A 12,657-nucleotide genomic window follows, 5' to 3' on the forward strand; every position below is an offset into this window, starting at 1 on the left:
TTTGCCGTAAGCTAAAGATCTGGTCCTGACAACCTCTAAGAGGCCTAACCCCACACTGATTTTCATACGTCCTCAACTAATACTCGCATTTTCCTTTCAACAATACCTGAGAAGATTTTACCCACAACGCTGATTAAAGAGCTACCTCTGTAGCTGTTACAATCTTTTCTGTTTCCATGTTTAAAGATTGGTGTGATTACTGCTTTCGTCCAGTCTGATGGAACCTGTCCCGACGCCCACGCCATTTCAATTATCCTGTGCAGCCATTTAAGCCCTGACATTCCACCGTATCTGATGAGTTCCGACTTAATTTCATCCACCCTAGCCGCTTTATTGCACTGCAATCTCTTGACCATTTTCTCCACTTCCTAAAATGTGATCCCGTTTCCATCATCATTCCTATCCCATTGTGCATCGAAATCTGAAACATTACTGATCGTATTTTCACCTACACTGACCAACTCTTCAAAATATTCCCTGCCCAAGGCATCAACAGGATTCACTAGCCGTTTCCTGACCTGTCCAAAATACATGTCATTTCCTTCTTACCTCCCTTTCTGAGACTGCTAATTACACTCCAGAATGGTTTTCCAGCATCTTGACCCAAAGTCTCCAACCTGTTTCCAAAGTCTTCCCAAGATTTCTTCTTGGATGCTGCAATTATCTGTTTGGCTTTGCTTCTTTCGTCAACATAACTTTCTCTGTCTACCTGAGTTCTAGTATGTAGCCATGTTTGATATGCCTTCATTTTCCTTTTACAGCCTGCCTTGACTCTGTCATTCCACCAAGCTGTTTGCTTCATCCTACCTTTACACACTACTGTTCCAAGACATTCTTTAGCCACTTCTAGTACTGTGTCCCTGTACCTTGTCCATTCCTTTTCCAATTACTGTAATTGACTACATTCAATTAACTGGTACCTTTCTGAGATCACTGTTATGTACTTGTGCCTGATTTCCTTATCCTGAAGTTTCTCCACAATTATCCTCTTACATATGGACCTGACCTCCTGCACTTTCGGCCTCACAATACCAATTTTACTGCAGATTAAATAGTGATCAGTGTCATCAAAGAATCCCCTGAATACACGTGTGTCCCTCACAGCCTTCCTGAATTCCTGATCTGTTATTACATAGTATATGACAGATTTGGTTCCCCTGCCTTCCCAAGTATACCGGTGAATGTTCTTGTGTTTAAAAAAGGAGTTTGTGATTACTAAGCCCATACTGGCACAGAAATCCAAGAGTTGTTTCCCATTCATGTTGGCCTCCATATCCTCTCCAAATTTACCCATAACCTTTTCATACCCTTTTGTTCGATTTCCAGTCCTGGCATTAAAATCACCCATGAGCAGAACACTGTCCCTGTCCTTTACTCTAACAACTACGTCACTGAGTGCGTCATAAAAACTATCCATCTTATCTAGATCTGTCCCTTCACAATGCGTATATACTGACACAATCCTAATTTTCTTGCTAGACACTGTCAAATCTATCCACATCAGTCGTTCGTTTACAAACCTTATTTGCAACTACGCTGGGTTCCATTTCTTTCCTGATGTAAAGCCCTACACCCCGTTGTGTTATTCCTGTTTTGACTCCTGACATGTAGACCTTGTATTCCCCCACTTCCTCTTCTTTCTCAGCCCTTACCCGAATGTCACTAACAGCTAAAACGTCCAACCCCATCTTACTTTCAGCCTGTGCCAGCTCTACCTTCCTCCCGGAATAGCCCCCATTGATATTAATAGCTCCCCATCTTGTTACCATTCGTTTGCCGAGTCGTATCTTAGGAGCCCCTGGTTTGTCAATTAGAGGTGGGACTCCGTCACCTTCAAAAGTCGGAGGCATTTTCCTCTGATTGTTTCCAGCATCATATTTGAAGTACCAGGGATGCAGGTTGCTAACCTTACTTGCCCCGGGTCCGATTGGGTTTTGCCCCTAACGGTTGAGAGACTAACCGGTGCATTTGGACCTGACTGTATGTGATTATTTCTTTTGGGGATTTATAAAAGGCTCTGTTTATCTCTTGTATCTCAAAGGGACGTATTGAATACATATGAAAATGTATGAGAAAAATTTTTTCGAGTTTGCCGTTCATCAAAAAACAAAATTCATTATACATGTTTATTAGTTTGAGAACTATAGACGTGCCAAGTGAGATGATTCTTTTCGATACAACCTGTATTTAAAGCAAACATTGTTTGCATCTGCGACTGACGTGGAATTTGAATAGACATCACCCTTCAGATGTAGAAACACGGTTACCGACTTTCGTTTATGCCGAAAAATGTTGATTCAAAAACTGAGTGTGGCAGGGCGGCTGCGTCACACGTTTAAGTATTTTTGAAGTACTTCGGACGCGATTTCGTTATTGGAACCTTGGGGATCATCCCAGACACTCTGGGATGATGATGGCATTGAAACAGAGAATGACACGCGTAAAGCTGAAATACTAAACACCTTTTTCCAAAGCTGTTTCACAGAGGAAGAGCACACTGCAGTTCCTTCTCTAAATCCTCGCACAAACGAAAAAAAAAATTGCTGTCATCGAAATAAGTGTCCAAGGAATAGAAAAACAACTGAAATCACTCAACAGAGGAAAGTCCACTGGACCCGACGGGATACCAATTCGATTCTACACAGAGTACGCGAAAGAACTTGCCCCCCTTCTAACAGCCGTGCACCGCAAGTATCTAGGGAAACGGAAGATTCCAAATGATTGGAAAAGAGCACAGGCAGACCCAGTCTTCAAGAAGGGTCGTCGAGCACATGTGCAAAACTATAGACCTATATGTCTGACATCGATCTGTTGTAGGATTTTAGAACATGTTTTTTGCTCGCGTATCATGTCATTTCTGGAAACCCAGAATCTACTCCGTAGGAATCAACATGGATTCCGGAAACAGCGATCGTGTTAGACCCAACTCGCTTTATTTGTTCGTGAGCCACAGAAAATATTAGATACAGGCTCGCAGGTAGATGCCACTTTCCTTCCGGAAGGCGTTCGATACAGTTCCGTACTGTCGCCTGATAAACAAAGTAAGAGCCTACGGAATATCAGACCAGCTGTGTGGCTGGATTGAAGAGTTTTTAGCAAACAGAACACAGTATGTTGTTCTCAATGGAGAGACGTCTACAGACGTTAAGGTAACCTCTGGCGTGCCACAGGGGAGTGTTATGGGACCATTGCTTTTCACAATATATATAAATGACCTAGTACATAGTGTCGGAAGTTCCACGCGGCTTTTCGCGGCTGATGCTGTAGTATACAGAGAAGTTGCAGCATAATAGAATTGCAGCGAAATGCAGGAAGATCTGCAGAAGATAGGCACTTGGTGCAGGGAGAGGCAACTCACCCTTAACATAGACAAATGTAATGTATTGCGAATACATAGAAAGAAGGATCCTTTATTGTATGATTATATGATAGCGGAACAAACACTGGTAGCAGTTACGTCTGTAAAATATCTGGGAGTATGCGTGCGGAACGATTTGAAGTGAAATGATCATATAAAATTAATTGTTGGTAAGGCGGGTACCAGGTTGAGATTCATTGGGAGAGTGCTTAGAAAATGTAGTCCATCAACAAAGGAGGTGGCTTACAAAACACTTGTTCGACCTATACTTGAGTATTGCTCATCAATGTGGGATCCGTACCAGGTCGGGTTGACGGAGTAGATAGAGAAGATCCAAAGAAGAGCGGCGCGTTTCGTCAAAGGGTTATTTGGTAAGCGTCATAACGTTACGGAGATGTTTAGCAAACTCAAGTGGCAGACTCTGCAGGAGAGGCGCTCTGCGTCGCGGTGTAGCTTGCTGTCCAGGTTTCGAGAGGGTGCGCTTCTGGATGAGGTATCGAATATATTGCTTCCGCCCTACTTATACCTCCCGAGGAGATCACGAATGTAAAATTAGAGAGATTCGGGCGCGCACGGAGGCTTTCCGGCACTCGTTCTTCCCGGGAACCATACGCGACTGGAACAGGAAAGGAAGGTAATGACAGTGGCACGTAAAGTGCCCTCCGCCACACACCGTTGGGTGGCTTGCGGAGTATAAATGTAGATGTAGATGTAGACTTCTCGTCCATCAGCTCTACTGACAAATAAAAAATAAACTGAAGTTGGCCGCTTTCGGTCAGTTTGACGAACGTTCCCCCTCAATGTGACGGAACATTCGGCGTGTTTCAGCGCGCAGAGACCGGCTGGTGGTACGGCTAGGGGCGGCCCGCGGCTTCCTGGCGCACACGCCGTTCCATCCGCCGGCAGTGCCGGCCGACCTGCTGCCGACGGTGCGGCTGTTCCACGGCGCGCCGCACGCCTGGTGGGTGGGCCAGGTGCTCAGCTACCTGATGCGCCTGCAGCCTCGCTCCGACCAGCTCGTAAAGGCAGTACTCGGCCGTCTCAACTTCACAAGGCCCATCGTGGGGTGAGCAGCGCGCAGCGCTCTGCAGCTACCAAACCCAGCTTGCACCTTCGCTGTTTACACAGTTTCCCTGTTCGTATTAAACATGACTGAGCCGTAGTAAAAATTGCTGTTTTGAAAAGCGCACCGCAGCGCGTAGTGTGAAGCAGTCGCCCTCCGTTGCTGGCGGTGGCGCCGCTGTGGAAATCGCAGCTTTGGTGTCTCCCTCTGGTGTGAAAGGGGAAAAGTTGCCTGTTCACGTGCATTTAAGGGGCGCTATGAGCTCCGCATTCTCCAAGCCAAGGCACGCTCCCCACTCTGTCACCTCAAGCTCCGTTGCGGCAGTACTTGTCTCCTCGCCTATCGCATCCTTCTCCCCTCCCCCACGCGGATCCTGTACGACCTGATTCCCTTCCCCCACCTCCTTTTTCCTCGAACGGATACGGATCCTCCCGTAAACTCGATCCTCCTCACCCGCTGGTCTCTCCCATCCTCTCCCGCCCCCGACCACTGCCGAGCCTGTACTTCCACGTCCCACCTGCTCTCCATCTCTCCACTCTCCATACCCTCTCCCAAGATGGCTTCCGCCAGCTTCCCCTCCCTGATGATGCCCACCTCCCCTCCATCTACCCCTCCTACCAACTTTGATCCTCCCTCCCTCTTTCTCTGTTTTTTGCTTTGGGCTCCCTCACTTCTTTCTCTCCCCCTTCCCTCCCTCCTCCCTTTCTCCCCACACTTCCCCCGGGCTTCCCCCACCCCCATACCCCCATTCCTCCTCCCATCCCTCTGCCATTGGCGTCTTTGCTCTCCCCTCTCCCCCTCCCCCTCCTGCTTCCCATCTTGGCAGGTCCTCGGACTCGCACGCGTTACGTGAGCATTCGCGCGCCGGAGATCATCGCCATCCGTTTCTCGTGTGTGCCGTCGTGTTTTGTGTTTAGTGTTCACCGTCACGCTCCATCGTTCACATGTGCCATCGAAATCATCAGTGTTTGTGGGTCGTGTCAATAGTTTGTAATGTGGATTATCGTCGAGTGTGGACGGCTCCGTGTTTTGTATTCTATGTCTACTGTTTTTTACCCGCCATTATGTCAATTATGAGTATTCTTTCTGTTTTCTCATTGTCTAAGGCTGAGGAGCAGCGTAGAATGCTGCTGCCACCCTACCTTTTTAGAGGTATTAAAATTACAATAAAGGGGAAAAAAAACTCCGCAGTCGGTGAGTCTGTCAGCCTGTAAGTCGGAGGCAGTTGGTCAGCCAGGTCAGTCTGTCAGTCTGGGCGAGTCTGGTCAGTTGGTCAGCCAGTTACTCTGGGTCTGTCTCTCGTCCGCATTGGTGAGGCGGTTAGTGTCTGTCTGTCGTTCGGAGTGCTAGTATGTGTTAGGCCGCCAGTCTGCTCGAGTTTGTTCAGGCAATGGCTATTGGCGGTTAGATCGAGCGGCTGGTCGGTCACGCTTTGGGACACAAGAAGACTTGTCCGCCTGGCGCGTCGACGCATGTGAGGTCGCCACGTGAGTCCAGTGGCCGCGCCGTGTAGCGAGGCGTAGTGGCTTCGCGGCGAACACGAGAGCAACAGGAGTCAACCCACGACGTCGGTCTGGCAGGGGCGAGCTGCAACGCCGTGAGACGGGAGATCGGCGCGCCTTACTGCGTCCGTTGAAGCAGCTGGCAGCGGACGGTTCGGGAGAGCGTTTTGGGGGTCCTGCGCCAGGTCTTCTCGAGAAATCGCAGTTTATTAGAAGTTAAGTGACTGGAGATATGTTGTGTCATTTAATTCTACTTGTTTTCTTTGTCAGTCTCTCGTCCCCAGCTTGCTCGTCTGTCTCTCGTCCGCATTTGTTAGGCAGTTTGTCTGTCTGGCGGTTAGTCGTACGTTAATAGCTGCCTCTGTCATGTTTGTCGGAGTCGGTATTAACGAATTTATTGCTTAAAGGCCGAATTCTTGAAATATGTTTCTATCTGGCTTATCATCGTGCGAGGTGGTATATGTGTAATGTAGAGCATGTTGTACATTTTACATAAGTCTGCATTTTATGGGATTTATTTAAATAGTCATTTTAGGTTATAAGCTTGCCACCCTTCCACCGTAAGAGTCCTTTTTTTTAAAAAAAAAATTGCACTTTCGGTGACAAATAATTTGACGGTTGTACCATTTCCAGTCCTCTTACGGGGTGCATAGTTTACATGTTTGTGTGAGTTGTTAAAATTTTTTTGTTTAAAGTAATCTGGTGTGTTGCAGATTTGCACCAGTGTACTTTTTCAGAGGTTGTTGTGAGAGGTCATGACTACGGCCGTGCTGAAAGGGAACAGGCAAGCTTTTCAGCCCGAAGTCTCCCACTGTTAATATTGTTCTTTGCCTCTAAATAAAACTGTAACTTGATATTTCGAGGGTGCTTTTCTTCTTATAATTTTAAATCTGTTTGGAAAAGGCTTTTAAGAATAAAATTCACATTTCTTAAATTGTGACTTGATATTTTGAGTGTGCTTTCTGCTTATAATTTTAAATCTATTTTGAAAAAGCTTTCAGGAATAAATTCATATTTGTTAAAAGTAATTTTCTATCAGTTACTTCCTGGCAACTACTTCCACGCTCACCTAGTGTGATTAAATGTGTCAATGTTCTTGATGAATCGCCAGTAAATAAAGTAAATTATTTAAGAAAAGATTTTGAAAGTTAAATTCGCGGTTCAATGACATTCTGGTTCATCATTTACCACAATTGAATATATACAGTGAGGTGACAAATGTCACGGCATACCTCCTAATATCGAGTCGGACGTCTTTTTGGCCGGCCTAGTGCGCCAACGTGGTGTGGACTCCACAACTCGTTAAGCAGCCCGCAGAAATATTGAGCCATGCTGCCTCTGTAACCATCCACGACTGCGAAAGTGTTGCAGGTGCTGAATTTCGCGAACGAACTGATCTCTTGGTTACGTCCAATAATTGTTCGATTTGATTCATGTCAGGCGATTTGGGTGACCAAATCATTCGCTCGAGCTGTCCGGATTGTTCTTCAAACCAGTCAGGAATAATTGTTGCCCGGTGACATGGCACATTGTCATCCATAAAAATTCCGTCATTGCTTGGAAACGTGAAGACCATGCATGGCTGCAAATGGTCTGCAACAAGCCCAACATAACCAAAAATATGTTCAAATGTGTGTGAAATCTTGTGGGACTTAACTGCTAAGGTCATCAGTCCCTAAGCTTACACACTACTTAACGTAAATTATCCTAAGGACCAACACACACACACCCATGCCCGAGGGAGGACTCGAACCTCCGCCGGGACCAGCCGCGCAGTACATGACTGCAGCGTCTTAGACCGCTCGGCTAATCCCGCGCGGCCCAACATATTTCCCCTCAATGATCCATGAAAACGCAGCCCATACCATTATGGAGCCACCACCAGCGTGCACAGTGAGTTGACAACTTAGTTCCATGGTTTCGTGGGGGTCTCCGCGAAATTCGAACCCTACCATCAACTTTTACCAACTCAAATCGGAAGACATCTGACCAGGCCACGATTTTCCAGTCCAATCGATATGGTCACCAGCCCAGGACAAGCGCTGCAGGCGATGTCGTGCTGTTAGCAAAGGCGTTCCCGTCAGTCGCCTGCTAACATAGCCATATTTCGCCGAATTTACCTAACGAAGACGTCCGTCGCACATTCTACATTGATTACTGCGGTATTTTGACACAGTGTTGCTCGTATGTCAGCACTGACGAATCTACGCAAGTGCCGTTGTTGTCAATCGTTAACTGAAGGCCGTCGAGCACTGCGTTGTCCGTAGTGAGAGGTAATGGCTGAAATTTGGTATTCTCGGCACGCTCTTGATACCGTGGATCATATAACTCTGAATCCCTTAACAGTTTCCGGAATGGAATGTGCCGTGCTTCTAGCTCACAACTATCATTCCCTGTTGGGTGACTGTTAATTCCCATCGCGCGGCCATTATAACGTCAGAAACGGTTTCACATTAATCACCAGAGTACATGTAACAGCTCCGAAAGTAAACTGCCCTTTTGTACCTTGTGTGCATGATGCTCCCGCATCTGTATGTGTGCATATCGGTATTCCATGACTTTTGTCATCTCAGTGTACAATATAGTCGGATTAAGACTTGATTAAATTTGTACAGTGCAGCTTGTGACGGCGTGCTATACCTCACGTGGGTCGTTTGTGCGGGCTGTGTGCGGGCCGAGCCAAGACTCGGCCTATCTCAACTTAAATCTCTCCTTCCGAGAAGTATTCGGTACGACGCGACGCTTCACTTAGTACTGCATTGTGGCATCTTTCGGTCGGTGCAGCTCTCTTAAGTTCGGCAGAAACGTCGTGTGAGCTTCGTAGTTTGTTCGTGATATGAAGGACGTTCACAAGCCTTTTGGCTCTTTGCACTAAAAGAGGTAGTCCAGTGATCAATCGTCACAAGCCATTAAAACTGAATTGGCGTAACAGAAGAGAAGAATGAGAATTTTTAATATCTATAATACAGTTGCGTAATCCACGGGTACTACGGATTCGCTATGTCATGTGACTAAGGCCTCCCGTCGGGTACACCGTTCGCCGGGTGCAAGTCTTTCGATTTGACGCCACTTCGGCGACTTGCACGTCGATGGGGATGAAATGATGATGATTGGGACAACGCAATACCCAGTCCCTCAGCGGAGAAAATCTCCGACCCAGCCGGGAGTCGAACCCGGGCTCTTAGGATTAACATTCTGTCGCGCTGCCACTCAGCTACCGGGGGCGGATAGATTCGCTATGAAATGACATTACAATAACATGCAGAAAGAAATTAAAGATTTATTTGAAGAGCAAAAAATTATACGGATCGATAGACGGGATTCATTGTTCTGTACATCAAGAAGCATTTTGTGCATCATTTGCAGACACGAAACACGTGACGTAAGTGGCCGTACGAATACCGAACTTTGTGAAGTCGTTCGCGTCATTCCGCTGGCAGTTGCAATAGTTATCGATTGAAGCTAACGAAGAGTATGGAGACTACAAGGTAAGTCAAAGGTCTCGCCGGAAATATTTTTCGATTTAAAGCTCATTACTGTTGAATTTATGAAGCAAAAAGTAGTGCACGAACGAAAAGTAGAACGTCCGGAATGATTTACGAAAATCGTACATTAAGTGGACTAGACTGCATACAGCCCACAGTAAAATACTGCAAAGTGAGAAACTACTTCTTTCTGACGTGATGGGGATGCACTTAAAAAGAAAATCGCATTATAGGAGAGACACGTAATGAAAAACACGGTCCAGTTCCCCAAGCTCACTGCCTTTAAAGAAAACGCAAAGTTTGAAGAATTCATTGTTTGGCGATCATGATCAAGGCATGTTCCACGCACTGTGTGCATCGTCTGACTAATGTAGGCTCTGCCACACTGACAAGGTATTTTGTAGATTCCAGCCTTCCGCAATCCCAAAACATCCTTTGCGGAACCGAGAAGAGCCCACGTCTTTGTAGTTGGGCGGAAGATTATTTTGACCTGGTTTTCTTAAGATACTGCGTAGCTTCGGCAAAATATTGCCGATGTACGGGAGGAACGCCCTGGACTTAAACAGCTTCATCTCCTCTTGCCCTTGTTGATGGTCACGTTTCTTCTTCCTTAAAGTTGCGCTGACCCGATATTTTTTATTTTTTTATTTTTATTTTTTTTACTTTTTACTGCAATTACAGGGATAGGGGAATCGTTCTCCAAACATTTTGAGGACAGTGCTAATGTTAAATCTGTTTTCGAGATGTTGTCGAGACCGTTTCCCGTTTCAGTTGAAGGCGTCCCTCTGCTTGTGCAGATCTAACTGATTGACCTGCAGGGTTATTCCCGCTTTAATGACAAATCGCTTTACGTTAAAATTGTCCAGGACGTTTTCGTTGCTTTCCTCGGGCAGAATTTCCACGTCTCCATAATGAAGCTGTAAAAGTGCTACAGTATTCCGACAGACGTATTTGTGTGAAAGGCCTTTTTTCGTTTGTGACACTAAATAAGTCACGACTACATGGCAATCTGAGTGCGAAAATCTGCAAAACTGTGTGTCTGTCCACAAGATAAAAAAAAATATGTCTTCAGCGTGCCAAAAATAATTTAGTAAAATTGAAAATTTGTTTTGTTTGTGATCTGTGTTGTCGCGAAATGTAAATTATAAAGCCAAGTCGCCTGCAGTGCGACTGCGTTGCCATTTAGATTCAACATGTTCACAATTCCCCCTCTTCCCTTTCCTTGCACTCACCAGGAATGTACTTGGGTTCGAACAAACAGATCTGTATGATCGTTTGGTTACAGGACCATTATGTATCTCTCAATGTGCTGGTGGAGTCGTTTTTCTGCAAAACTCTGCAGTCATGCTCTAGATATCACTGTAGATGTAATTGTAGACGCCATAGGCAATGCAGCAATCTTAACTACAAATGTAAATGTTGAATGTCAATAAAATGTTCCGAGCAATACGAATGACTGCAAAACGCACATTGAAGAAATGCAAGCTGATCGCATGGCGTATTTGCACATTCTATATTATCAGTGTTGAACGCCACGTCAATGACACTTTTGAAGTTGTTCACTGGTTCACCAATATCGTAACGAAGCATTGGTATGTACACTCCCACAGTTAACTAATTGTAAATGACAGAATGCATATTCATGACAAAGAATCTGTCGTGCAATTTCGGCTGCATATTACTGGAACGTAGTTTAATGAAGTCTGTTATTCTCTTGGCATATATTTTATATTGCCTGAAGAAATACACATCCAGAGGTTGTGCATATTTTGTAGTTTTATGCGGAATGATTTTTAAATCTACATGTTTTCCGCCAGATGCTTCCAGTAGTACTCGTTCATCCTTATGTCCAAACCAGGAGTCACAAAGTACTAATGACTTTCTCGACAAATGTGGATTCAAAACTGACAGAAAAAACGTCTTCAGATGTTGTTTTCGTCATATTCCCACTCACACTTGCATCGACGACGACATTTGGAGGGCACCGTGTTTCTATTTCCCTGTACACGCGGGGTCCTAACTTTCCACTGGATTCTTGGAAGTAAATATAGCGTATGTCTGCCAATCGTCCGTCTTTTGATATAGCAACGATGGATCGTGTAACTATGTGTTGCACAGTTAACTGATTGCAACATCGCGACAGTGTTTCTCTCCCCTTTCATGGATAGTGTTATGTCACAAGAAAGTTCATAGTTGAACTGACTCTGATCACAGTTCCATACAGAACTAATATCGACGTTTTCTCTCGTGATATGCTCATTGACGTCAGCAACAAACGTTTGAGCTCTTTCAATCAGCTCTTCTTCGTCATCCTTATCTTTTCGTGCTTGGAGCATAGTGATATGGCGTGATGTTATCCTAAACTCCTTTTTGAAATTAGTGATAAATCCTAGTGAAGCTGTAAAGTTTGTACACCCGCGATTTCTGGCTACGTCCAATGCCCAATGTTGTAAATGCCAATAATGAACGGCGGAACCGCATTCTCGCGCTTCATAGAATTTCGCCATTACACGTTCCTTGATGGTCTTGAACAGCAGTGTACGATTTCCTTTGAAAACTGTATTTCCTTCTCATTTCTTTGCCACGTAATTCAGTATGTTTTTAATATAGCTTTTAGACTTCAGTTTAGGGTATCTTTTCAGAAGCTTGTTGTATGTGTCGAAACCTCTTACGTAATAATCATCGTACATGTTCTCCAGTGTGATGTCATCAAACGCCGTGATGATATTTGCAACTTTAACCTTCTTCTTGGGGGACGCTTGGTATTCACTGACACTGTTTCCATCGCCTCTTCCCGCACTTGCCGTAGCACTACCGTTTGCAATGAGTTGTTCGTCATTATCATCCCTATCATCATTATTATGTGTTAGTGTTACAACAATATCTGTTTCTAACTTATGCTCATATTTCTGCACTATAATAGATAGCAGAAAACATGCGAATGATTCGTCTTCTACACCAATACCATCTTCACGAAGAAGGGTTTTGCGTAACTCCATCTCAACCAATCGCAATACATTAGCAGGATTCATTACCAATCGCCGAGCCATCTGACGCTTCAATACATAAATAATGTCACAAAACGCAACTTCAGAGGCACACTGCACCGTCCCTACTGGTCCTGATTGACGTACCGGCAGGTCAGTGTGCAATGCGGCATAGCATACGCAGAGGCCTCTAACGGACGACTGCAGACTTTTGCAGATGCGGGAGCATCACTAGTGCAATAAGAGACCTTGACATTATTTC

At 45.2% G+C, this 12,657-nt stretch overlaps 1 protein-coding gene across 1 annotated transcript in view; it reads left to right on the plus strand.

Annotated features, from left to right (window-relative positions):
* Positions 1-4,332: 4,332 nt before the first annotated feature.
* Positions 4,333-12,657, plus strand: part of LOC124547285 (alpha-(1,6)-fucosyltransferase-like) — a 94,154-nt gene continuing 85,829 nt past the window's right edge. Inside the window, exon 1 of the mRNA XM_047125096.1 lies at positions 4,333-4,424. Coding sequence (XP_046981052.1) covers positions 4,348-4,424 — 77 coding nt within the window. The 5' untranslated portion in view covers positions 4,333-4,347. The remainder of the gene's footprint in view (positions 4,425-12,657) is intronic.

The sequence above is a fragment of the Schistocerca americana genome, chromosome 1 (assembly GCF_021461395.2).
Source record: "Schistocerca americana isolate TAMUIC-IGC-003095 chromosome 1, iqSchAmer2.1, whole genome shotgun sequence".
NCBI classification, from domain to species: domain Eukaryota; kingdom Metazoa; phylum Arthropoda; class Insecta; order Orthoptera; family Acrididae; genus Schistocerca; species Schistocerca americana.